We start from the raw sequence: 27712 nt of genomic DNA on the forward strand, positions 1-27712 counted from the left end.
AAAAAAAAAAAAAAAAAAAAAAGAAAGCAGTTATTTTCAAGGCTGATAAATAAAGCAAAAGACATACTAAAGTGCTCTCTACTTGGATTGTAAAAATGGAAAAATATCTACAGACTCGTAATTTCAATTATTGTGCATTTAGATATATAAAAAAGTTAGAAAATAGTCAAGTAAATTGGCTAAAAACTGGTAAAGTGTACAAAGAAGTATTAGCATCCTGAAACTGCCGAATTGTTGTGACATGACATTATGTCTTAGCCATATCTAAAGAAGTATGCAGCAACAAAAAGTAAATTTTTTTTTTTTTTTTTTTGAGACGGAGTCTCACTCTTGTTATCCAGGCTGGAGTGCAATGGCACGATCTCGGCTCACCGCAACCTCTGCCTCCTGGGTTCAGGCAATTATCCTCCCTCAGCCTCCTGAGTAGCTGGGATTACAGGCATGCGCCACCATGCCCAGCTAATTTTTTGTATTTTTAGTGGAGATGGGGTTTCACCATATTGACGAGGATGGTCTTGATCTCTTGACCTCGTGATCCACCTGCCTCGGCCTTCCAAAAAAAGTAAATATTTTTTTAAAGTACCTTCCTTGTCTACAAATTGGGACACACAACACAGGAAATACGTTCTAATTTATTGAGGAAAAGTCATATTTCTACTCTATTTACCTGAAAATCAACTTACAAATAATAAACTCCAATGAATACATACTGCATTCTCTGTATTTATTATCTGTCAACTCGTCCCAGCTCCCACTTGCACTGGAAATTTTATAACTTCAAGAAACACCTAGTAACTTCAGATATATCTGCTTCTAAAGTTATCTCCACCTGGCCACTAGTTACCAATTTTTTCATTCAAAGGGTATTATAAAAAGCACCAAAACTCCTTACTTCAGGATTATAATTAATCTCTATTTACCAAAGAGATGACTGGAAGTTTGCAATAATTTACAGGTAACTTAACAGATACCAAACATAGACTAGGAACTAGAGGTAATCCTCTACAAAAACATAAAGTGGTCAGGTACAGTGGCTCATGTCTACATAATCCCTGCGCCTTGGCAGGCCAAGATGGGAGGATCACTTGAGCCCAGGATTTCAGGACCAGCCTGGGAAACAAAGTGAGGCTCCATCTCTACAAAAACAAAGAGAAAAAAAAAAAAAAGACAAAAGACAACAGAAGTTACAAATAAATGGGGAAATGGGCCAGGAGGTGGCTCACACCTGTAATCCCAGCACTTTGGGAGGCCGAGGTGGGCAAACCACCTATGCGTGGGAGTTCAAGACCAGCCTGACCAACATAAAAAAATTCCATCTCTACTAAAAACACAAAAAGTAACTGGGCATGGTGGCGCACACCTGTAATCCTGCCTATTCTGGAGACTGAGGCAGGAAAATCACTTAAAACCCAGGAGGCGGAGGTTGCAGTGAGCCATGATCACGCGATTGCACTCCAGGCTGGGCAACAGGAGTGAAACTCCATCTCCAAAAAAAAAAAAGGAGGGAAAGGAAATGCTGTATTAGTGGTTAAGAGATACAACCAAAGAAAAAAAAAAAGGTGGGGATAAAAAGGCCCAAATCAATAAATGTAGAAAGGGTGGCTCAACACTTTGGGAGGACAAGATAGGGAGACTAGTTGAAGCCAGGAGTTTTGAGACTAGCCTGGGCAACATAATGAGATCCTGTCCCTACAAAAAATTTAAAAATTAGTGGGGTATACTGGCCACACACCTATAGTACCAACTACTCTGGAAGCTGAAGTGGAAAGATTGCTTGAGCCCAGGAGGTAGAGGCACAGCGAAGTGATTGTATCACTGCACTCCAACATGGGCAATAGAATGAGACCCCATCTCAAAAATAAAAAATAAAAATAAAAATAAAAAGATAAAAAGGTGCAGAGGAAGGTCCAAGTTACCAGCTCTGAAACCACCTTTCAAAATGAGTGACTCTGCAGCATAGTTTGATCAGGAAACAACCAGTGAACAAAGTTGAGAACACTGTAACACTGAAAATGCCAAACCTTTAAAATTTGGCTTCTTAGTCTGCAGTTACATGGTAAATTTTATGATTCATAATTATCATTAATATGAAAGGTAGTTTTATGAGGGGCACTATTAGTATTTTAATATAGCATGAGGACCTACCTTAAATGTTCATACTTCCATACACCTTCATCTTGGCCTTCAGGTGGTTCAAGAATTTTGTCAATATTGGAGCAATCGGCTCTTATATTCTGTTGAATATACTAAAAACAAAGAAGTTCTTACGGTTAATTAAATTATACCACCTGGTAAATCTTATGTTAAGTACATATAATTTTTGAATACATAACTGTTCTTGTGGTTCAACTTGTGTTATACACTAAATAGGAAACCAGGTATAGAATCAAAATCAGTAACTCAGAAAAGTAAGTAAGGATACCCTTACTTACTTATCCTTCAACTTCATTTGAATAGAATCTACTACATAAATGTAGATATTGTATTTATCAGGACTGGAACTGAGATCAAAATTGCAAACCATAATTTCTTTTTTTTTTTTTTTGAAACAGTCTCACTGTGTCACCAAGGCTTGAGTACAGTGGCACAATCACAGCTCACTGTAATATCTGCCTCCTGGGCTCAAGCAATCCTCCCACCTCAGCCTCCCGAGGAGCTGGGACTACAGGCACATGCCATGACACCCAGCTAACTTTTCTATATTTTGCAGAGACAGGGTTTCACCATGGGCAATGTAAATATAACTAGGTCATATTTACACATATAATGTGAGAATTTGTATGGTATGTTCATTAGATCCAATAAAAGTTGTTTTAAATGACTAACAGAAAAAAACTAAGTTTAAAAAAAAGAAGGCAAGGGAGGGTCACTCTCAATTTTTAAAATGTAGTTACATAAAAATTTAAATATTGTGATTCCATTTACATGAAGTGTCTAGAACAAGGAAATCTATTGAGGCAGAAAATAGATTTGTACTGGCACAGGGCTTGAGGGCAGAGAGGAAGGCAGAGGAGAATGAAGATGGCTGCTAACGGGGACGAGGTTTCCTTTTAGGAGGGATAAAGATGTTCTAAAATAAGACTGGTATGACTGTGCAACTGTGAATATAATCACTTTAACAGTATGGGGATTTGTATGGTATCTTCATTAGATCCAATAAAAGTTGTTTTAAATGACTAACAGAAAAAACTAAGTTTAAAAAAAAGTAGGCAACGGAGGGTCACTTTGAATTTTTAAAATGTAGTAACATAAAAATTTAAATTTCAGATCTGTTTGATGCTTTTGATTTTGACATTCTAATCCCCGAATAGGTTAGAGTAGATTAAAAGGCATGATTACAAAAACTTACTAACCATAAGGCTTTCTTGAGCTAATCAATTTTGCCTACTTCAGATAATCTTTCTTATCAGTAGCTTACTCAAAAACTTTTTTTTCCCCAAACAAAAGGTCTCACATATTTAATACTGGACCAGCCTACTGCAGAGCGTAGAAACCAAAATGAAACCATTGTTCCAAGACAACACGTCCAACTATATGATGACATGATAGTGACCTTGATATAATATTAAATATGTGTGCCATATCACGTACAATTCCTTCTAGACCCAGCTTGATTCTTTTCCAATGTCTCCTCTTAGAGTTGTACCTGATTTTATTATTCAGTTTTCATCTGAATCCATTGGGAAATGGGATGATTTTCCTTTTGCTTCTTGGTGGGGAATCACTTTATTCTAAAAGTCTTGTGGAAAGACATGGCAAAAAACAGTCACATACACACACCACGATGACAGGGAAAGGGATCAAACACTTTTTTTTGAGACGGAGTTTCGCTCTTATTGCCCAAGCTGAAGTGCAATGGCGCAGCCTTGGCTCACTGCAACCTCCGCCTCCTGGTTTAAGCGATTCTTCTGCCTCAGCCTCCTGAGTAGATGTAACTATAGGCATCCGCCACCACACCCACTAATTTTTGTATTTTTTTGTAGAGACAGGGTTTCGCCATGTTGGTAAGGCTGACCTCAGCTGATCCACCTGCCTTGCCTCCCAAAGTTCTGGGATTACAGGTGTGAGCCACAACGCACCAGCCTCAAACACTTTTTAATGACTCTTAAATTACTGTTTAAACCACTCTCTCTGACATTTTTATCTCATCCTAATGTTTCAAAGTTTTGATTCCCTCTTCTTGAGGAGATACGACTAAATTGTATAACTTCTCCACAGGCCACCTTAAATTCCACAATTCTGTCCAAATCTCCCGTTCTCTCCCAATACACTCTAGCATTCCCTGATTATTCTAGTCCTCACAGAACTCTATCCAATTTCCTGCCACATTTGTAATTTGTATAATCTAAACTAGCAATCTGCCTATTCATTTTTGTATTTCCTGTTCCCACTATACCTTCTATGGACAGAACTTTTTTGTTGTTTTTGAGACAGAGTCTCGCTCTGTTGCCCAGGCTGGAGTGTAGTAGTGCAATCTCAGCTCACTACAACCTCCACCTTCCAGGTTCAAGCGATCCTACCACCTAGCCTTCCGAATGGCTAGGACTACAGGCATGCATCATCATGCCCAGCTAATTTTTATATTTTTAGTAGAGACACAGTTTCACCATGTTGGTCAGGCTGGTCTTGAAACCCTGACCTCAAGTGATCCGCCTGCCATGGCCTCCCAAAGTGCTGGGATTACAGGCGTGAACCACTGCACCCAACGTTCTATGGCTAGAACTCTTTTTTTTTTTTTTTTTTTTTTTTTTTTTTTTGAGACAGAGTTTCACTCATGTTACCCAGGCTGGAGTGCAATGGCGCGATCTCGGCTCACCGCAGCCTCCGCCTCCTGGGTTCAGGCAATTCTCCTGCCTCAGCCTCCTGAGTAGCTGGGATTACAGGCACGTGCCACCATGCCCAGCTAATTTTTTGTATTTTTAATAGAGACGGGGTTTCACCATGTTGACCAGGATGGTCTCGATCTCTTGACCTCGTGATCCACCCGCCTCGGCCTCCCAAAGTGCTGGGATTACAGGCTTGAGCCACCGCGCCCGGCTAGAACTCTTAACAGCATTTATTTCACACTTCACAGCACCGCTTACTAGCACTTATTTTCATGTGTCTCCATACAGTGAGTCCCTGAACACAGAGACTTTTTTTTTTTTTTTTTAGACAGAGTTTCGTTCTGTCACCCAGGCTGGAGTGTAGTAGTGTGATCTCAGCTCACTGTAACCTCTGCCGCCTGGGTTCAAGCAATTCTCCTGCCTCAGCCTCCCAAGTAGCTGAGACTAAAGGCTTGCACCACAACACCTGGCTAAATCGAGACCGCCTAAGCTAATTCAAGACCACCTAGGCTAGTCTTGAACTCCTGGGCTCAAGCAATCCTCCCGCCTCAGCCTCCCAAAGTGCTAGGATTACAGGTATGAACCACTGGGCCCAGCCCAATTTTAATTATTTAACCATATATTTAATAACTGACTTTACCTATACAATTATATATAGTATATACTTATACTATACTTACACATACATATGTATACTTATACACACTATACTTAGATACACTTACGTATATACTTTTATATATGAGCATATGTGTGCGCGCATATATATATATATATATATATATATACACCCTTATATAAGTATAGTATAAGTATATATAAATATAGTATAAGTATGTAAGTATACTTATCTAAGTATAATATAAGTATACAAGTGAAACCCTGTCTTACTAAAAATACAAAACTTAGCCAGGCATGGTGGCACATGCCTGTAGTCCCAGCTACTCAGGAGTCTGAGGCAGGAGAACCACTTGAACCCAGGAGACAGAGGTGGCAGTGAGCCAAGATCGCGCCACTGCACTCCAGCCTGGGCGACAGAGCAAGACTGTCTCAAAAAAAAAAAAAGTACTTAAAGAAATAATGGGCCCGGCGCGATGGCTCACGCCTGTAATCCCAGCACTTTGGGAGGCCAAGGCGGGTGGATCACGAGGTCAAGAGATCGAGACCATCCTGGTCAACATGGTGAAACCCCGTCACTACTAAAAATACAAAAATTAGCTGGGCATGGTGGCGCGTGCCTGTAATCCCAGCTACTCAGGAGGCTGAGGCAGGAGAATTGCCTGAACCCAGGAGGCGGAGGCTGCGGTGAGCCGAGATCGTGCCATTGCACTCCAGCCTGGGTAACGAGGGCAAAACTCCGTCTCAAAAAAAAAAAAAAAAGAAAAAGAAATAACGGTGGTTTCTATGGTTCCGAGGGCAAGACTATGGGAGGCTCCCCTGTACAGAAAAGAAGAAATGGCAATAAAGAGGGCAACCTTCATTCCCCCCAGCCCAAAAGGAGTAAAAGAAGCCCTGTCTTTCAGGATTCTCGAGATACAGAGTTTTCATGCAGTGATAAGGAAAGGAGCAGCAGCTACACTAATATCCCAGAGAAAGCAAATGGACCAGAAGGCAACTTAAACCAGATTGTTACTGAACCCAATACAAACATTCCCCAGTTCTTGCACCAGGGGTATGTACTATGCCAAGATCTTTATTCCCACATCAACCAGATCTTGAAGGAGGCTCACTTCAACAGTCTGTAGCAGCGAGGACAAGCTCCAGCATGATGAACTAGGACTTCCTTATTCCAACCTACCTAACCTGTGTTTATAAAAGCAATTGCATACCCACCAAAAAATAAATAAATAAACAAAAAAATAAATAATGCTTGGCTTTATACGTGTCTGGTTAATTTTTTAAAAATAGGAAAAAAAAAGAATTAATGCTGAGAATTGTCCACGTTTGTAAAAACGTATAAGCTTGCAAATTCAAGGAGCTGAGTAGGCTGAGAAAAAAGAGGAATAGGGAGTTACTGGTTATTGTTTAATACGTACAGAATTTCAGTCGGGGAAGATGAAAATGTTCTGGACATGGATGATGGTGATGGTTGCACAATGGGAATGTACTTAATGCCACTTTAAAACAGCAAAAATGATAAATTTTATATCTCATATATATTGCCACAATTTAAAAGAGCTGGGTAGACATCAAACAAAATAAACCCAAAGAAATCTACATCCAGGCACATCATAATCAAATGGCTGAAACTCAAAGATAAGGCCAGGTATGGTAGCTCAGGCCTGTAATCTCAGCACTTTGGAAGACCAAAGCAGGAGGATCACTCAAGCCCAGGAGTTAGACACCAGCTTGGGCAACATAGTAAGATCCCATCTCTACAAAATTAGTCAGGAATGGTGGTGCATGCCTGTAGTCCCAGATACTTAAGAGGCTGAGGTGGAAGGATGGCGTGAGCCTGAGAGGTCCAAGCTGCAGTGAGCCAGGATCATGCTACTATACTCCAGCCTGGATGACAGAACGAGACCTTGTCAAAAAAAAAAAAAAAAAACACTAAAGAAGCCAGAAAAATATGAATGACAGTTTCTTTCTCATTAGAAACCATGGAAGCAAAATGGCACAACATTCTTAAAGTGCTGAAAGACTTAAGAGGCTGAGGCAGGAGGGCTACTTGAGGTCAAGAGTTCAAGACCAGCCTAGAAAACATAGTGAGACCATGTCTCTACAAAAAAAAAAAAAAAAAAAAAATATCAGCCAGGGGTGGTATGCTCTTGTAGTCATTGTAGTCACAGCTACTCGGAAAGCTGAGGTGGAAGGATCTCTTAAGTCCAAGAGTTCAAGGCTGCAGTGAACTATAATCATACCACTACACTTCAGCCTGGTGACAGAATGAGACCCTGTTTCAAAAAAATTAAAAATAAGGCTGAGCGCAGTGGCTCATGTCTGTAATCCCAGCATTTTGGGAGGCCGAGGCAGGTGGATCACTTGAGGTCAGGAGTTCAAGACCAGCCTGGCCAATATGGTAAAACCCAGTTTCTACTAAAAATAGAAAAATGAGCCAGCCATGGTGGTATGCACCTGTAGTCCCAGCTACTGAGAAGGCTGAGACAGGAGAATCACTCGAACCCAAGAGGCAGAGGTTGAAGTGAGCTGAGATCGTGCCACTGCACTCCACCCTGGGTGACAAAGCAAGACTCTGTCTCAAAAAAAAAATAAATAAAAAATAAAAATGTGCTGAAATAAAAGAGTTGTCAAGCCAGAATTCTATATCCAACAAAAATATTATTTAGAAATGACGATCAGCCAGGCGTGGTGGCTCACACCTGTAATCCCAGCACTTTTTGAGGCTGAGGCGGGCAGATCACTTGAAGTCAAGAGTTCAAGACCAGCCTGGTCAACATGGTGAAAACCTGTCTCTACTAAAAATACAAAATTAGCCAGGGGTGGTGGCCCATGCCTGTAATCCCAGCTACTCAGGAGGCTGAGACAGGAGAACTGCTTGAACTCAGGGGGCTGAAACAGAGTTGCTTGAACTCTGTGAGCCGAGATTGTGACACTGCACTCCAGTCTGAGTGACGGAGTGAGACCCTGTCTCAAAAAAATAAAAATAAAAAAAAGAACTGCTGCCGGGCGCGGTGGCTCAAGCCTGTAATCCCAGCACTTTGGGAGGCCGAGGTGGGTGGATCACGAGGTCAAGAGATCGAGACCATCCTGGTCAACATGGTGAAACCCCGTCTCTACTAAAACTACAAAAAATTAGCTGGGTATGGTGGCGCGTGCCTGTAGTCCCAGCTACTCAGGAGGCTGAGGCAGGAGAATTGCCTGAACCCAGGAGGCGGAGGTTGCGGTGAGCCGAGATCGCGCCACTGCACTCCAGCCTGGGTAACAAAAGTGAAACTCCGTCCCAAAAAAAAAAAAAAAAAGAAAAAACGACATACAGAAAGACAAAATAATACACACACACAAAAAAATTGGGAACATCAGGAGCAAGAGATCTTGTAAAATTTCTGGGTATAAATAGACCATTCTTCTCATGACTTCTTTAAAATATGTTTGACAGGTAAAAGCAAAAAGATTAACAATGGGGTTTTCAATGTATATTGATGTAATGTATAACAACTATAGAATAAAGGGAAGGAAAAGGGGTACATATGATGGTAAAGTTTCTACATTTCAATTCAAGTGGTAAAATATTGATTCTAAGCAAACTGCATAGAGCACTCATTTAGTAATCTCTATAGCAACCACAAAAAAGTATACAAATAAGTCAAAATTAGAACTAATTAAAACATAATACTAAAAATGTTCAAATAACCCTGAAAAAGACAGGAAAGGGGAAATGGGAACAAAGAAAAAGCCCAGAGGGAACAAACTAAAAAGTAATAAAATGGTAGATCTAAATAATAATATTTAGTGATTACATCAATGTTAAATCGTCTGAATACACCAATTAAAAGAGAAAGTCTGTCAAAATGAACTAAGAAGTATGACCCAACCATATGTTGTCTACAAGAAACTTACTTCAAACATAATTATATAGGTAGGTCAAAAGGATAGAAAAAGAAATATCATACAAATACAAATCAAAAGAAAGCTGGAATGCAAAGGTGGTTCAACATTTTAAAAAAAAAACAGCAACAATGCAACATACTACATTAATATATAAAGGGAAGGCCAGGCGCTATGGCTCACGCCTGTAATCCTAGCACTTTGGGAGGCCAAGGTGGGTGGATCACCTGAGGTCAGGAGTTCAAGACTAGCCTGGCCATCATGGTGAAACCCCATCTTAAAAAAATAAATAAATATATATATATATACACACACACACACACACACACACATATACACACACACACACACACACACACACACATATACACACACAAAGGGAAAAAAGCACATAATCATATCAATGCAAAAAATATGTTTGACAAAATCTAACAACTTTTCATAATAAAACCACTCAGAAAACTAAGCATAAAAGGAAATTTCCTCAAGACAATTAAAAGCACTCATGAGAAACTCACAGCTATCCTCATACTCAATGGTGAAAAACTAAAAGCCTTTCCATTAAAACCCAAATGAGACAAGGGTGTCCACTTTCACCACCAATATTTAATACTGTACTAAAGTTCTAGCCAGAGCAACTAGACAAGAAAAAGGAATAAAAGATATCTCATTCGGAAAGGAAGAACGAAAACTCTATCCACAAATGACACGATCCTATATATAGAAAATTCCAAGGAATCCACAAGAACGCTACTACAGCTGAAAAATGGTTCAGCAAAGTGGTAGAATACACAATCAATACATAAATATCAGTTTTGTCCATGAGTGTACCTATGCAACAATCTTGCATGTTCTTCACATATACCCCAAAACCTAAAATGCAATTAAAAAAAAATTGGTTTTGTTTCTATATACCTGTAAGAAATAATCTAAAATGGAATAAAGAAAGCAATTCCACTTACAATAGCACGTAAAAACTTTTAAATACCTAGGAATAGATTTAAATAAGGAGATAAAATTTTTTGCAGACTGAAAACTACAAAACATTGCTGCAAGTAATTAAAGAACTAAATAAGTAGAAAGATATCTTGTGTACATGAGTAAGAAGGCTTCACATCGTTAAGATGTCAATGCTACCTAAAGCAATCTAGAGATACGAGGCAACCTCTATTTAAATTCCAATCAACACTCCCCCTTTTTTTTTTTTTTTTGCAGAAATGGAAAGAGTGATCCTCAAATTTATAAGGAATTGCAATGGTTTCCGAATAATTTTTTTTTAATTTTGAAAATAAAGAACAGGCCAGGTACAGTGGCTCATGCCTATAATCCCAGCACTTTGGGAGACCAAGGCAGGCGGATCACGAGGTCAGGAGATAGAGATCGTCCTGGCTAACATGGTGAAATCTCGTCTCTCTAAAAATATAAAAATTAGCTAGGTGTGGTGGTGGGCACGTGCAGTCCCAGTTACTTGAGAGGCTGAGGCAGGAGAATTGCTTGAACCTGGGAGGTGGAGGTTGCAGTAAGCTTAGATCGCACCACTGCACCCCAGCCTGGGTGACAGAGCGAGATTCTGTCTCAAACAAACAAACAAAAAGAATAAATTTGGTCAGAGCATGGTGGCTCATGCCCACAATCCCAGCCAAGGCAAGAGGATCACCTGAGCTCAGGAGTTTAAGACCAAGACCAACATGGGCAACATAGCAAGACACTGTTTCTATTAAGAAAAATAAAATAAGAAATGAAGTTGGAGGATTCAAACTTCTAGAGTTCAAAACTTACTGCAAAGCTACAGTAATCAAAACTGTATTGGCATAAAGATAGGCATACAAACAAACAGAATTAAATAAAGAACCCAGAAATAAAGTCTCACATACACAGCCAAATGATTTCAACAAGGCTGCTAAGACCATTCAATAAAGAACAGGCACTTTACCCATTTTTGTGTACAATTCATTGGGAATTATATTCCCAATGTTGAGCAACCAAAGAAAAATCCTGGGTCTAATGGCTTCACTGGTAAAGTGCACCAAACATTTAAAGAAAAACTAACACCCATGTTGCATGAAAGGAGAGAAGGTTAGCACTCCCCTTGACAAGGATGGAAGAGGTCCTTGGGCCTGACAACACACATAAGGTTAAGGCATTGCCACCTACTTCGTGGCATCTAACCACTGTTTTTTGGGAGGAAGAAATACATTTTATAAAATGTTACAGTGAAGCCCACAGTTGACCTCTGACTAACCTGAGTTTTAAGTATGTTAAAAATCTGTACTGGACAGTTACAAGAAATTACTAGATAAAAGCTTCTGAGCTCACCAAAAAAGGACTTCAGTGTAGATTCTGTCTTTCTCAAATGAATTTAAGGAACACATGATAGTTAAAGTTTGAATAGAGGAGCCTGCCGTTTTTCCACATCTAGTTGTTGCTGTTTAGATTCCTTTGTGGAGCCTACATCTTCCTAAGCTTTTTAGCAGGTATATATTTGAACACTTCTGTTTCATGGTTAAGACAGACTCAGAGGCCATGGATACTGACAACTGATTTCTCTTTTTTTTTCTGTCTTTTTCCATGAGTCTTATCCACTGCCTCATCTTGATTTATAAGCAAAACCTGGAAAACCTACAAAAATAAGTGTTTATTTTTCTAGTTTATCTAGAAAAATATGGAAAATATTGCTGTTATTTTTGGTAAAGAAAATCAATTTTGTATAGTTTATTTCAATCTAAATAAAATGTGAATTTTGTTTAAAAAAAAAAAAAAAAGAAAAGAACACCACCTTCTCAAACTCTTCCAAAAAATTAAAAAGGAGAGGATACTTTCTAACTCATTCTAATGCCATCATTGCCCTGACACTGAAGCCAAACAAAGACACTGTAAAAAAACTACAAAGCAATATCCCTCATGAACACAGAGGCAAAATTCTCAGTAAAATACAGGCAAATCAAACTCAGTAGTACATTAAAAAGATTACAAAAAAGATTATACACTATGACCAAGTGAATTTTATTCCTGGAATACAAGGAATACAAAGATGGTTCAATATCCAAAAAGAACCAATCAGTCAATGTATTACACAGACAGAATGAATGGGCCAAGCATGGTGGCTCACGTCTGTAATCCCAGCACCTTGGGAGGCCGAGGTAGATTACAAGGTCAGAAGTTCAAGACCAGCCTGGCCAACATAGTGAAAACCTGTCTTTTCTAAAAATACAAAATTAGCTGGGTGTGATACCATACACCTATAATCCCAGCTACTTAGGAGGCTGAGTCAGGAGAATTACTTGAACCCAAGAGGTGGAGGTTGCAGTGAGTGGAGATTGAGCCAGTGCACTCCAGCCTGGGCAAAAAGGGCAAACCCCATCTTGGAAAAAAAAAAAAAAAACAGAATGAATGAAAAAGAAACACCTGACCATCTCAATAGCCGCAGAAGAAGCATTTGACAAAATTTAACACCATTTTATGATCTAAAAAGCACTGAACGAACTACAAATAAAGGAAAAGACTTCAATAAAGACTATATATGAAAAAGCCATAGTGAACACCATACTCAACAGTGAAAAATTAAAAGCTCTCCTCTAAGATCAGGAAGAAGACAAAGATGCCCTCTTTCACCACTTTTATTCAAAGTAGTACGGGAAGTTCTAGCCAGAGCAATTAGGCAAGAAAAAGAAAACAGATCTAGACTGGAGAAGAAATTATCTGTTTGCAAATGACATGGTCTCATATGTAGAAAACCTAAAGATTTCACACACAAAAAAACCTGTGAGAATAAACAAATTCAACAAAGTAACAGGACACTTTCCCCTGTTTTTAAAGAGATACCCATCTGTACATTTTTCCTCAAAATTTACCCAGTTTCTAGGCATAGAGCTAGATCTAAGTTTATATTCCTTTATCTTCCATAAGGCCTACCTCATTGCTAGCTATATAGTGAGAACCCAATAAATATTTGCTGACTGAACAACACTTTTTTTTTTTTTTTTTTTTTTTGAGACAGGGTCTCACTCTGTCACCAGGCTGGAGTTCAGTGGCACAATCATAACTAACTGTAAACCCTAACTCCTGGGCTCAAGCTATCCTCCCACCTCAGCTTCCTGAGTAGCTAGGACAACAGGTGCACATCACCTAGCCGAACGTTTTTATTTTTTGCAGAGGCAGGGTCTCACTGTATCGTCCAGGCTGGTTTCAAACTCCCAACCTCAAGTGATCCTCCCTCCATGGCGTCCCAAAGTACTGAGATTATAAGTGTGAGCCACCACACCCAGATGGGTGGTTTTTAATGCTCAAACAATTCAACTATATGTCCCTCTTGTTTTCTAAGATATTCGAATAACTAACTCCAAATACCTATCTACTTTTATTATCTGGCTATCAAAATGAGGCCAAACAGCCTCTATTGATGGTATATTTTCCCTTTAAAAATGTTACCTTCAGCCAGGGCAACACCAGTGAAATCCTATCTCCACAAAAAAATTAGCCAGACGTGGCAGTGTGCGTCTATAGTCCCAGCTATTTGGGAGGCTGAGGTAGGAGAATCACCTGAGCCCGGGAAGTTGAGGTTACAGTGTGCCATAATCAGGCCCCTGCACTCCAGCCTGGCCACTGGGCAACTCCGTCTCAAAAAAAAAAAAAAAATTTGGTGCAGTGACTCACACTTGCAGTCCCAGCACTTTGGGAAGCCATGGTGGGTGAACTCCTTGAGCCCAGGAGTTCAAGGTGGGCAACAGGGTGAAACCCTGTCTCTACCAAAAATACAAAAAAAAAAAAAAAATTAACCAATGCCTAATCCTATATACTAGTACACTCCAATTTATATAATTTTTATTGGCCCCTTAATGAAATCTTTAATAATTAATGAGAACTATTTTTCTCAAACTCCAGATTTTATTCATTATGAAAGAAACTTTTAAAAAAACTAACACACTATACAACATGATTCAGAAGAAGAATGTATAAGAATTTACTAAGGGTAGGCCGGGCGCGGTGGCTCAAACCTGTAATCCCAGCACTTTGGGAGGCCGAGGCGGGTGGATCATGAGGTCAAGAGATCGAGACCATCCTGGTCAACATGGTGAAACCCCGTCTCTACTAAAAACACATAAATTAGCTGGGCATGATGGTGCATGCCTGTAGTCCCAGCTACTTGGGAGGCTGAGGCCGGAGAATTGCTTGAACCCAGGAGGCGGAGGTTGCGGTGAGCCGAGATCGTGCCATTGCACTCCAGCCTGGGCAACAACAGCAAAACTCCGTCTCAAAAAAAAAAAAAAAAAAAGGAATTTACTAAGGGCTTTTCAAACCAAACATGTTACAGAAGACCACATCTTTTAAGAATCATGGCCTTAGAAAGCTACTTGACAAGGGCAAGAACCCAAAGGAAAGCATTCTTATAAAACCCCATCTCTACTAAAAATACAAAAAATTATCTGGGCATAGTGGTGCATACCTGTAATCCTAGGAGGTTGAGGCAGGAGAATCACTTAAACCTGGGAGGTGGAGGTTGCAGTAAGCTGAGATGGTGTCACCACACTCCTGCCTGGGCAACAGAGCGAGACTCCATCTCAAAAATAATAATAATAGCTTTCCACCTCGGACCCGACAGAATGGCTCCCGCAAAGAAGGGTGGCAAGAAGAAAAAGGGCCGTTCTGTCATCAACAAGGTGGTGACCCGAGAATACACCATCAACATTCACAAGCGCATCTATGGAGTGGGCTTCAAGAAGAGCGCCCCTTGGGCACGTAAAGAGATTCGGAAATTTGCTATGAAGGTGATGGGAACTCCAGATGTGCGCATTGATACCAGGCTCAACAAAGCTGTCTGGGCCAAAGGAATAAGGAATGTCCCATACCGAATCCGTGTGTGGTGGTCCAGAAAATGTAATGAGGATGAAGATTCACCAAATAAGCTCTATACTTTGGTTACCTATGTACCTGTTACCACTTTCAAAAATCTATAGACAGTCAGTGTGGATGAGAACTAATCACTAATCATCAAATACATCAAATAAACTTAAAAAATTGAAAAATAATAATAATAAATTCATTGTGAAATCTAATTTGATATCCTAATTTGGTACATAACAAGATATTAAAATGTATTTAGGTTTAATATGCCTTTTTTTTTCATTTCATTATAGAACTTATTTTTTTTGGAGACAAGAGTGTTGCTCTGTCGCTCAGGCTGGAATGCAGTGGCATGATCTTGGCTCACTGCAACCTCCCCCTCCCAGGTTCAAGCAATTCTCCTGCCTCAGCCTCCTGAGCAGCTGGGATTACAGGTGCACACCACCACACCTGGCTAATTTTTGTATTTTTAGTGGAGACGGGGTTTCACCATGTTGGTCAGGCTGGTCTCAAACTCCTGACCTCGTGATCCGCCCTCCCTCCTCAGCCTCCCAAAGTGCTGGGATTACAGGCATGAGCCACCAAGGCCTTTTTTTTTGCGACAGAGTCTTACTGTTGCCCAGGCTGGAGTGCGGTGGTGTGATCTCAGCTCACTGCAAACTCCACCTCCCAGGTTCAAGTGATTCTCCTGACTCAGCCTCACGAGTAGCTGGGACTACAGACGCCCATCACCACACCCAGCTAATTTTTATATTTTTAGTAGAGATGGTGTTTCACCATGTTGGCCAGTATGGTCTCGATCTCTTGACCTCACGATCCACTCGCCTCGGCCTCCCAAAGTGCTGGGATTATAGGCATAAGCCACCATGCTAGGATTACAGGTATGAGCCACTGCACCTGGCTTCTTTATATTTTTTTAAGAGACAAGATCTCACTCTGTCACTCAGGTTGAAGTATAGTGGCACAATCACAGCTCATTAGACCCTTGACTTGGGATCAAGTGATCTTCCTGCCTCAAACTCCCTAGCTTCTGGGACTACAGATGTGTGCCAATCTGCCTGGCTAATTTATCTTTTTGTAGAAACAGGGTCTTGCTATGTTGCTCAGGCTGGTCTTGAACTCCTGGTCTCAAGTGACTGACCTCCCACCTCAGCTTCCTAAAGTGCTGGCAACCACAGTGCCCAGCTTAATATGCCATATTAAAACAAAATGAGGGTTGATTAAACTTTTAAATATGCATTCCATTAATTCAGTGGAATCTGGTCTATGCTAAAAGATATAAAAATACTTAACTATGTTAAAGAGGCAAAATGCTTAGGTTATTGGAATTGTAAAAGAAGCTATTTTTATTACCTGTTGAACAGCTAGTGTACTGTCCATTTCATCAAAGGATTCATCAGGCCAATTATAGAAATCCTATAAAAATAAATTCATGGTTAAAGCACATACAAAATACTGTTATGATTAACTTCAATTCTTAATAAAGATCCAAAGCTCATACCAGAGGGGAAGAAAAGGGTTTCGTAATGTAATTATCAGTGAAATAAGGAAATACATTTTATTCAACTTTTTTTTTAGAGACAGGATCTCACTCTGTAGCGCAGGCTGCTATGCAGTGGCACAATCATAGCTCACTACAGCCTCAAACTCCTGGGTGTAAGCAATCATCTCACCTCAGCCTCTGACCTTAGCCACCCTAATTCTTGGGATTATAGTCCTGACCCACTGCATCTGGTTCTGTTTAATGTTTTTAAATGAATATCAAGATTTTATTTAATTGAACTACAAACTATATTTTTCCAATCACAAATTCCTCAAATATAGCTCCCATCAACCTTTGATGTATTACTTAATTGAGGAGATAAATCTGTCACTTTTTTATTTATGATGGTTAAATCTCTCTCAAAAAGTTGCAATGAAAAAAAAATCTCCAGACAACAAAAAGTCAATCAGATTTTTACCAAAAGAGAATAGCTAGTCTTAGTCACTAACTTACTGCTCCATAAGTTTTTTAGACAGAGTCTCACTCTGTCGCCAGGCTGGAGTGCAGTGGTGCCATCTTGGCTCACTGCAACCTCCGCCTTCCAGGTTCAAGCAATTCTCTGCCTCAGCCTCATGAGCAGCTGGGACTACAGGCGCATGCCATCACACCCAGATAATTTTTGGATTTTTAGTAGAGATAGGGTTTCACCATGTTGGCCAAGATGGTTTCAATCTCTTGACCTTGTGATCTGCCTGCCTCAGCCTCCCAAAGTGCTGGGATTATGGCATGAGCCATCGTGCCCAGCCCATAAGTATTATTTTAAAAAGAAATTATAAATTATTCTTCTCATTCTAAATAGAGCTTTAAATTTCTAAATCAAAATATGAGTACCATTAAAAAAGTAATCATCAGGCCAGGCATGATGGGCATGGTGGCTCATACCTGTAATCCCAGCACTTTGGGAGGCCGGGTGGAAGGATCACTTGAGGTCAGGAGTTTGAGACCAGCCTGGCCAACAAGATGAAACCCCATCTCTATTAAAAATACAAAAATGAGCCAGGCATGGTGGCAGGCGCCTGTAATTCCAGCTACTCAGGAGGCTGAGGCAGGAGAATCACTCGAACTTGGGAGACAGAAGCTGTGGTGAGCCAAGATCACGCAACTGCACGCCACCCTGGGCAACAGAGCGAGATTCCATCTCAAAAAAAAAAAAAAAGTCATCCCTCATGGGTACAAAAAAAATAAATGAATAAGACCAAGACCTAGTATTTGCTAGCACAACAGAATGATTATAGTAAAAATAATTTAATTGTACATTTTTAAATAACTAAAATAATCTAATTGGATTTTCGCAACAAAAACACAAATGCTTATGATGATGGATACCCCATTTACTTTGATGTGATTATTACACATCGCATGCCTGTATCAAAATATCTCATGAAACCTATAAATATATATACCTACTATATACCTACAAAAATTTTAAAAAGAGAAGTAAACATCCAAATAAAGCATCCTTCTATTAAGGGGAATATTTTTATTTCTTTTTTTTTTTTAAGAGCAAGGTCTCGCTTTGTTGACCAGGTTGATCTTAAACTCCTGGTGGCAATCAATCCTCCAGCCTCAGCCTCCCAAAGTTTGGGGACTACAAGCATGAGCCATCATGCCCGGCCTAAAGGGGATATTTTTACAGAGCATCTTGCCCTCGTTCTGAATCTCTCTACAGATAATACAGTTAACAGACATTCCCCTATGTAAGAACCTTTCCATTTGACTGATTTTTCACTAAGTTTACCTATGTATCCTCAGTAGGTAGCACAATGCCTGACACATTGCTGGTGTTCAAATGTCTCTGAGGTAAAACTTGGTGGGGAGGGAGGAAGAGGAAATCAATAATCTATAAACCTGCATATAAATCACACAAAGGTAAGACTTTAAAACCTTGAGTAAAAAAAGCAAACTGGAAGAAAACACAGTGTATATAAAATGAATAATAGTTTCAATGCAAAGCATACTTATAGATATAATGCATATATAGTAAATGTATAGAGAAAATAAAAGGAATGATAGGGTAGAAGACAGAAGAATGTCTTCCATGAGGATTTAAATATATTAGTAATGTCCTTGTTCTGAGAGTAGGTAATGAGTGTATACCTTTTTAAGTGTCATAAACATTTCATCTTTTTTTCAATAGCTGCCATATCTGGATGAAAATAAACTTAATTTTATTAAGGGAAAATATCAAGAAGTAAAACAATCTTCTGGAAATAGTTCCAGGATTCCTTTTCTTAGACATTATCTAAATATTAAAGGGCAGTTTTATAATTTCTCCTATATGATCTACACTAAAAAGTTTCTACCAATATTGTCTATTCTTTCCTTTTTAAAAAACGAAGTTTACAGAATATTGTTTTTAAAATATTAGAAAACGCATGTAGTTACGAAGTTGGCTTTCCATATCTGCAGGTTTCATCTGCAGATTCAACCAACCAGGAATTGAAAATATTCATTTCAGGGGAGAAAAAAATTCCAGAAAACGTTACATTGTTGCTGACATGTACTATGTTCCTAGGTCAGGTCTGAGACACTTGCATACGTACCAAACATGTACAGGCCTTTTTTTGGTTATTATTCCCTAAACACTACAGTATAATAACCATTTACAGAACACTTGCATTGTATTAGGTATTATAAGTAATCTAGAGTTGATTTAAACTACACAACACAATGTGCACAGGTTACATGCAAACACTATGCCATCTTACATAAGAGACTTAGGCATCCTGAGATTTTGATTTGGGTTGGTGGTTAGGGGGTTATCCTGGAGCCAATTCCCAGAAGACACCTAGGATGACTATACACAGAAAAGATGTTGAGAATAAAATGTTTTGTCTTATCATAACTGTGATATATTTTAGATGCCTACGAGAGACACCAAAAATTCAGCTTAATACAGATTCTCATCTAATTCAGTCAACTAGCATTTACTGAAAACCAACTATGAAAGCCAGACGTGGTGGCTCGTGCCTGTAATCCCAGCACTTTGGGAGGCTGAGGCAGGCAGATCATTTGAGATGAGGAGTTTGGGCCCAGCCTGGCTAACATGGCGAAATCGTTTCAACTAAAAACACCAAAAAAAAAAAAAAAAAAAAAAAATTAGCCAGGTGTGGTGGCACACACCTGTAATCTCAGCTACTCGGGAAGCTGAGGCAATCGCTTGACCCCAGGAGGTAGAGGTTGCAGTGAGCAGAGATCACATCATTGTACTCCAGCTTGGGCCACAAGAGCAAAACTCTGTCTCAAAAAAAAAAGAAAGAAAAGAAAACCAATTATGTGCCCATATTCCAGTCTAACCAACTTTTTTTTTTATTAGGAAGATACTTCACCTACTCTATCATAGTTTTCTTGCTTATTTGTTTTTGAGGTGAAGTTTTGCTCTTGCTGCCCAGGCTGGAGTACAATGGCATGATCTCGGCTCACTGCAACCTCCGCCTCTCGGATTCAAGCGATTCTTGTGCCTCAGCCTCCTGCGTAGCTGGGATTACAGGGGTCCGCCACCACACCCAGCTAATTTTTGGGGGTTTCTTTTGTTTTGGAGACGAAGTCTTGCTCGGTCGCCCAGGCTGGAGTGTAGTGGCGTGATCTCGGCTCACTGCAACCTCCACCTCCCAGCTTCAAGCAATTCTCCTGCCTCAACCTCCCCCGGCTTTTTTTTTTTTTTTTTTTTAAAGTAGAGACGGAGTTTCACCATGTTAGCCAGGATGGTCTCAACCTTCTGACCTCATGATCCGCCCACCTTGGCCTCCCAAAGTGCTAGGATTATAGGTAATTTTTTGTATTTTTAGTATAGACGGGGTTTCACCATGTTGACCAGGCTAGTCTTGAACTCCTGACCTCAGGTGATCTGCCCGCCTTGGCTTCCCAAAGTGCTGGGATTACAGGCATGAGCCACTGCACCCAGCCCTCTATCATAGTTATTTTTTTTAATTTTTCTTTTGACCCAATAAGGAAGGAGATATAGTTCTAAATATATCATTTTAGAACAGACCCATTTCACTGAAGGAAATTAATTCATGGTATAAACAAGATAGGACAAACTGCTTTGTAAGCAGTCTTTTTATTTTTTATCCTCGTTTTTCTGTTATATTTTATCTAACAATGTTGATCCATGACAATGTGGAAAAAAAAAAAGACAAGAAGCTTTCTTCTGTGTGGCCCACAGCAACATAGCAAGCATGTTACAATATTAGTTTAAATATTTTATTTTCTAACCTTTCAAAATTAAGAACTTATGAATAAATGAGATGACTCTCAGAATGTGAACACAAAATTCTACTTCTGAATATAAAAATGTAATCAGAAACAATGTTTCCACAGAATAAGATGTAATGGTATCAGAGAAGAGAGCATTTGGAAGTGTGGAAAAGGTAAAAAGCAAGCATGTGTAACGGATAAATTTCCAGAAGTATGAAAACAAAACTGCCAGTAGGAGTAATGTGACTCCACAATAAGACTTTAAAATTTTCTCTAAAATTCAGCGCTAAAAGCAGCTTGTTAAAGAGGAAAAGGTCACCAGTGAATTAAGAATCAGGAGACTATGTATCTGTGGGCAAATCCAGTCAATTCTCTTGGGCTTCAGTTCCTTATCTGTAACATGAATCTGGGGAAGTAATCATACCTGTATGCCCCCTTTGAAAGGTGTCCTTTCCGTAATTCTGTATGAGAAATTAAAATCTATTCTCAGATATACAATCATAGCTCCACAGTTGTTTTATTTCAATTTTCATTTGCATCACTTTAACATTTTAAACACATCTCTTCCAATTTTAAAGCATCTAGTCTATAGCAGGTCATTTTGGCTAGCAAAGTATTAATCAGTTCAAGTCTGGATGCCGATTGTATTATTATTGTGAGGCATGCTATCTTTTCCAAACCCTAAGAACCAATGCCTAATCAAGCACCAATTTACCACATATAATGCTCTACAAAAAAAAACTGACAAAATTAATCAGTTCATTTCCTGACTTATGCTTCACACATATTAGCAAGGAATGACATCTAACAAGTCACAACCTGAAAACTTGCTGGACCAGAGAACAGCTCCAGGGAAAGCGGCAGGGAGAGGTGGGAAACAAGGAGAATAAAGTAATTATCGTCACCCGGATCCGGCTAGACAAGCTAGATGGCAGGAGCCGGGCTGGTACTTCTCAGGCAAGAACTGGATGCCGGGTCCAGGTAGGCTGTGTTCACACCCCCTCCCACCTCGCGGCCCCGACCTTCAGGAAGCCCCGGGGGCACCACCGGGCTGGTCGCGCCCCTCCAATGCCAGTCACCTGGGGATCAGGGACAAGGCGAGAAGAAGCCGTTGCTGCTGACAGGCTCGCAGCCCCGGGCCTCCGCAAGCAGACACCACCTACAGCCCCCACCCGCCCGTCACGCATATGTGACGGGTCGGAGCTCCGGGTTGGAGTTCCGCAGGCCTCACGGCGGCCGTCACCGCCTCGGCCAAACTGAGGGGCTGTAGCTCCGGAAGAGCAGGCCGGGCACCAGTGCTCCAGCCCGCTCGCCTGCCGCCCCGGCCCAACCTTCCCGCAGTCGCGACCAGCTTCCGGGCGCGGCACTGCTCGACACCTAGTTGCCCGTCAGGAAAGGTGCGGATATGGTACCTGCGCCTTGGTGCCCGGCCTGTTCCGCCTCAGCACTGCCGTCCCCTCCGCCATGACCATAGTGCCAGCGTCTAGGCGGCTGGAGTCGGTACCCGGATGTAGGGACGGCTGCCTGCGCGGGGGGCGGGGCAGAGCGGCGCTCTGCGTCTGGGAGGAGGAGCGGCAGCCGACGGAACAGCTGCAGCCTGAGCCGGGCACGACGGGAGAACCGGGAGCCTCTCTGCTGGGAAGCCGGATTGGCCGAGGGGGAAGGCGGACGAGGAACAGCCGGATGGTGTCGGGCGGCGACAGAGGGACCGGAAGGCGGGGGCCTCGAGTGTCTTTGGGAGGTCCGCCGGGCGGTTTGAAAGGTAGTGATGGCTGCGGCAGGGTACACGGCTGCGTTGCACGTTGGATGGTGTTGGGCTCTGGATAGTTACACGGGAAGAACGGACTTCGTACAGTGGCGACCGTTTCAGTAAACCCATGTGCAAGCAAATACCTAGAGAAGCATAATTCTGTCCCAGAAGCCGCCTAGGGAAGCAGTAGAAACAGGCCAGCAGTCTGGGGAAATTGCACTGAACTTGCGTGAAATCGACCCAATCTAAAAATCAGATTGGGGGTTTGAGTGTCAGTGTTAACTTCCGTTATCTGGCGACTTCAAAGCTAAGGACTTTTTCAATGACAAGTTTGTTTACGTAGATAAAAGACGCAGATGTCAATTCTGTGAGATGAAGCGTGGACATCTGGTTTTGTGCGTTAGGCAGGCAGATTTAGCTTGTGTTTTTCAAGTCAGAAGCAGGAGGAGGAAATTAGTAGTCCTTGATAGAGGGTGAGGGTTTTACATCTTACAGGATGTAAGATTTCCTTTGTTGCAAATTTTAAGTGTTCTCTTAAGAAACCACAGCATTTTCGCAAACTTTTTTTCCTGCTTAGAAACTTTGATCTGGGATGAGGGAGGCCTTGGAATATCAGATGGGAAGATAGTTCAAAAAGTAACAACCTCATACAGTAGCATGATTTCCAAAAGAAGGAAACATCAAATATCCCTAGATAGAAGGTGTACTGAGAATGCTGAGGGAAGGGCCACGTAACAGCCTCCAGAAATGGAAGTTGAGAGTAGGGGAGAGGTTGAGTGGGTCTCTAGCTGAGTAATTGTCAGGCTCTGAAAGGTTTAACAGCAGGAAGTTGGCTCTCTCTAGAAGATGTATAGACTGGTAACTCTTCAAGAATAGGCATTTAATTTTGCCCTCCCAACACCAGCATCTAGATATGAAAAGATTTATTCGTTCAATAGATACTCATTCAGCCCCACTGTACGGTAGGCACTAAGGTACAAGTATGATGAGTCCCAGTCCTTCACTACAAATTGCCTAGACTCCAGCAACAGAGACGTGCAAATCACAAATTCTTAAATGGGTTAAGTACCCCTTATCTGAAATGCTTGGGAACAAAACACTGTTTCAGATTTCTGATTATTTTGGATTTTAGAATATTTGTGTATACATAATGAGATATCTTGGGGATGGAACCTATGTTTAAACGTGAAATGCATTAGTTTTCTATACAACTTACACATATAGCCTGAAGTTAATTTTATACAATATTTTAAATAGGTCAGGAGCGGTGGCTCACACCTGTAATCCCAGCACTTTGGGAGGCCAAGGTGGGCAGATCACTTGAAGTCAGGAGTTTGAGACCAGCTTGGCCAATGTAGTGAAACCCCATCACTACTAAAAATACAAAAATAGTCAGGTGTGGTGGCGGCTGCTTGTAAAACTTGAAATAATTTTGTGCGTGGAACAAAATTTTGACTGTAACCTGTCATAGAAAGTCAGGTATGGAATTTTCCACTTGTGGCATCATGTGAATGCTCAAAAAGTTTCAGATTTGAGAGCATTTTTGGACTTTTCAGATTATGGATGCTAAACCTGTATTACATACAATGAGAGCTTAGGACAAGTGACACCCAAATGTTGCCTCCCTTAGAGAGATGGGTTGGGTCTGTGAGATAGCAGAGTTCCAGGGAAGCCTCTTGGTCTATAGGTAACCCACCTCACTTACTGCACAGATTAAGTTTACATTTCCCAGTTTGTGTGGTATTTCCCTTAGCTGTAGATAGTCACCTATAGTTATGGGATCATCTTCACCTTCTGTTAATTCCAGATTTGTTAAACTGTTTCAGCTCATCTGAAACAAACAAAAAAAGTGAATGAGTAGGCGTTACATTCCAGAACAAAATGCTCATTCATTGTTTTTGAAAACTTCAGTAAAGTTGCATTCTGATGTCAACCCTGGCCTTGTTCACAGGAAGGACCTTGTGCTTTAGGGATAGAATGTTTCTAGCTCATAACCTTCACATTTTCATTCCCCTGTCAGCCTGTAGATTATGTACCTCCAAACAAGACTATTTTTATGACTACGTTAATTTTTCCAGAGAGAAAAGAAAAACAAAAAGCATGATCAGTAATAGCAATTACATGAAATACTTGCATATTTCAGGTAAAGGAGGAGTGATCTGTTTAAAGGCAATATGCATCAACAGGAATAACTCTAGACTGGGATTCAGAAAATGTAGGTTAACCGTAAGACATTGAACAAGCTATCAAATAAATGTTTCTTCATGTGTAATGAAAACTGTACATAGCAATTCTTTCCCTCTGCCCCATAAAGTATGAAAGCAAGCATAAAATTAAATATGGACCTCTCGAAGTTGTAGTAGAAAATGTTATAAAGCCAAAGTATCATAAATAATTTCAAATTATCCATGAGCTTCAAATCATTGGCACATTAAAAAAAATTATCCAATATGAAATTCATTTTGGGGAATCTTTAAATCCAAGTAAAAGAGTTAATGCATATTATGTACAAGGCACTGGGGCTAAGTGCTGAAAAACATGACTATATATAAGACAAGCTTTCCTCAAAGAGCCTTGAAATTAATGGGAAAGCATCTTAATGTAGATTACTACAGTACAGGGGAATAATAATAAAATAATAAAGCGAAGAAAATAAATGTGAATGCCTTAAATATTGAAGCAGCCCCTATCACATGCTCTTTGCATACAGACTCTGATCTTGCTCAGTGTTCATCTCTCACTCTATGACCAGGGAAAGGTAAACCCATGTCTAGCTGAGGGATAAATTCCTATTGGCCTAAGTGTGAAAGGGCCAGGCTCTGTGGCTCACACCTGTAATTCCAGCACTTTGGGAGGTTGAGGTGAGAAGATTGCTTGAGACCAGGAGTTCAAGACCAGCCTAGGCAACATAGTATGATTTCCCCCCCACACACATCCATCTCTACAAAAAATACAAAAAAAACACAAAAATTAGCCTGGCATGGTGGCACACACTTGTAGTCCCAGCTACTCAGGAGGCTGAGATGGGAGGACTGCTTGAGCCTGGGAGTTCAAGGCTGCAGTGAGCCATGATTGCACCACGGCACTCTAGTCTGCGTGACAGAATGAGATCCTGTCTCAAAAATAATAAAGTAAGGAGAAGCATCCCAGCAACCCCTGCACCGCCATTCTTCCCCAGACACCATGAACCACACTGTCCAAACCTTCTTCACTCCTGCCAGCACCCACAGTCCCCCGAACTATGAGATGCTGAAGGAGGAACATGAGGTGGCTGCGCTGGGGGTGCCCCACAACCCTGTGCCCCCGACATCCACCATGATCCACACCCGAAGCGAGACCTCCATGCCTGACCACGTAGTCTGGTCCCTGTTCAACACCCTCTTCATGAACTCCCGCTGCCTGGGCTTCATAGCGTTCGCCTACTCCATGAAGTCAAGGGACAGGAAGATGGTTGGCGACCTGACCAGGGCCCAGGCCTACGCCTCCACCGCCAAGTGCCTGAACATCTGGGCCCTGATTTTGGGCATCATCATGACCATTCTGCTGATCATCATCCCAATACTGATTCTGCAAGTCTATCAGTAGATCCAGAGGAATCACCCGGGCCAGGGGCTCCACCTGTGACCTGTCTCCCACATATTCCAGCTTCCATTCCTCACCCTGCCCTCAGCCCATCCTGTATCAGCGCTTTACCCTCACACACTTTTCTACAGTCGAGTTCAATAAAGTGCACGTGCTCCTAAAAAAATAATAATAATAATAATAAAGTAAAATAAAGCAAAGAAAAGAAATGTGATACGATGTGATAAAGCACTTTGGAGAAAGATTTACTTGTTCTTGAGAAGATACCAAAAGAGATGCTCTCTTTTTTCTGCCAATGGACATCACACAATATGGGCCTGCAGCAGCCATTTTGGCTTTATGGAAGCCAACCTAGGCCAGGTGTAGTGGCTCATGCCTGTAATCCCAGCACTTTCGGAGGCCAAGACAGGCAGATCACGAGGTCAGAATTTCAAGACCAGCCTGGCCAACATGGTGAAACCCCCGTCTCTACTAAAATACAAAAATTAACCAGGTGTGGGAGTGCATGCCTATAATCCCAGCTACTCAGGAGGCTGAGGCAGGAGAATCATTCGAACTAGGACCCAGGAGGCAGAGGTGAGACACTTTATTGCCCAGTCTAGTCTTAAATGCCTGGCCTCAAGAGATCTTCCTGCCTTGGCCTCTCAAAATGCTGGGATTACAAGTTTGCGACACTGAGCTTTACCCTTTCTCTTACTCCTTGAGACAGGGTCTTTTGCTTTTGCCTAGGCTGGAGTGTAGTGGCGTGATCACCACTCACTACAGCCTTGACCTCCTAGGCTCAAGTGATCCTCACTTTAGCCTCCCAAAGTGCTGGGATTACAGGTGTGAGCCACTGTGCCCAGTCTGTCTTTATTTTCTTGATAACACTAATCTGTATCTAAAATCATGGTATTAATTTAGTTATTTACTGTGTGCTTCCTCCATCTTATTCATCCCTGTATATCCGGTTCCTAGAACAGTACCTGGTACATATTGAAAAAATGAGTGACTTAAAAATACTATAATAAATTAGACTTTTTGAACTGACATTCAAACTAGATAAGTAAATAACCATTGATGTTTTTCCAAGTCATCTCTTCAGGCTAAATTAGAGTGAAAGAGCATTTTGCAAACTAAATGTTAAGTGTCTTAAAGAATTAGGCTTAATCTTTAACAAGGTAGGGGAATTTTATCTATTCCTTATATCTTTTAACAGGAAAATCTACAGATTGAGCCAAAATCAATTTTTTTTTTTTTTTTGAGACGGAGTTTTGCTCTTGTTACCCAGGCTGGAGTGCAATGGCGCGATCTCCGCTCACTGCAACCTCCGCCTCCCGGATTCGGGCAATCCTCCTGCCCCAGCCTCCTGAGTCGCTGGGATTACAGGCACGCGCCACCATGCCCAGCTAATTTTTTGTATTTTTAGTAGAGACGGGGGTTCACCATGTTGACCAGGATGGTCTCGATCTCTTGACCTCGTGATCC

General features: G+C 41.0%; 1 protein-coding gene, 1 non-coding gene and 3 pseudogenes across 5 annotated transcripts in view; 4 read left to right on the forward strand and 1 right to left on the reverse strand.

Moving 5' to 3' along the window:
- MOB4 (MOB family member 4, phocein) overlaps positions 1-22883 on the reverse strand; it is a 40639-nt gene extending 17756 nt beyond the window's left edge. The window contains exons 1-4 of one of the 4 annotated variants that reach the window (XM_032278771.1): positions 22326-22377; positions 21338-21374; positions 16527-16589; positions 2146-2246 (exon numbers count right to left, since the gene is read on the reverse strand). In XM_032278771.1, coding sequence (XP_032134662.1) covers positions 2146-2246; positions 16527-16553 — 128 coding nt within the window. In that variant the 5' untranslated portion in view covers positions 16554-16589; positions 21338-21374; positions 22326-22377. Of the gene's footprint in view, positions 1-2145; positions 2247-16526; positions 16590-19424; positions 19507-21337; positions 21375-22325 lie in introns of those variants that run through there. The other 3 variants (XM_032278769.1, XM_032278772.1, XM_032278770.1) reach the window with 3 other exon arrangements.
- LOC116551995 lies at positions 6228-6658 on the forward strand (annotated as a pseudogene).
- LOC116552061 lies at positions 11387-11512 on the forward strand. Its single transcript, XR_004269186.1, has one exon. It is a non-coding gene; the product is annotated as a U6atac minor spliceosomal RNA (small nuclear RNA).
- LOC116551994 lies at positions 14894-15355 on the forward strand (annotated as a pseudogene).
- A 2948-nt stretch (positions 22884-25831) lies between the features above and the next one.
- On the forward strand, positions 25832-26380 carry LOC116551996 (annotated as a pseudogene).
- The last annotated feature ends 1332 nt before the right edge of the window (positions 26381-27712 follow it).

The sequence above is a fragment of the Sapajus apella genome, unplaced genomic scaffold (assembly GCF_009761245.1).
Source record: "Sapajus apella isolate SASKATOON/1434 unplaced genomic scaffold, GSC_monkey_1.0 scaffold10, whole genome shotgun sequence".
In the NCBI taxonomy this organism is placed as follows: Eukaryota; Metazoa; Chordata; class Mammalia; order Primates; family Cebidae; genus Sapajus; species Sapajus apella.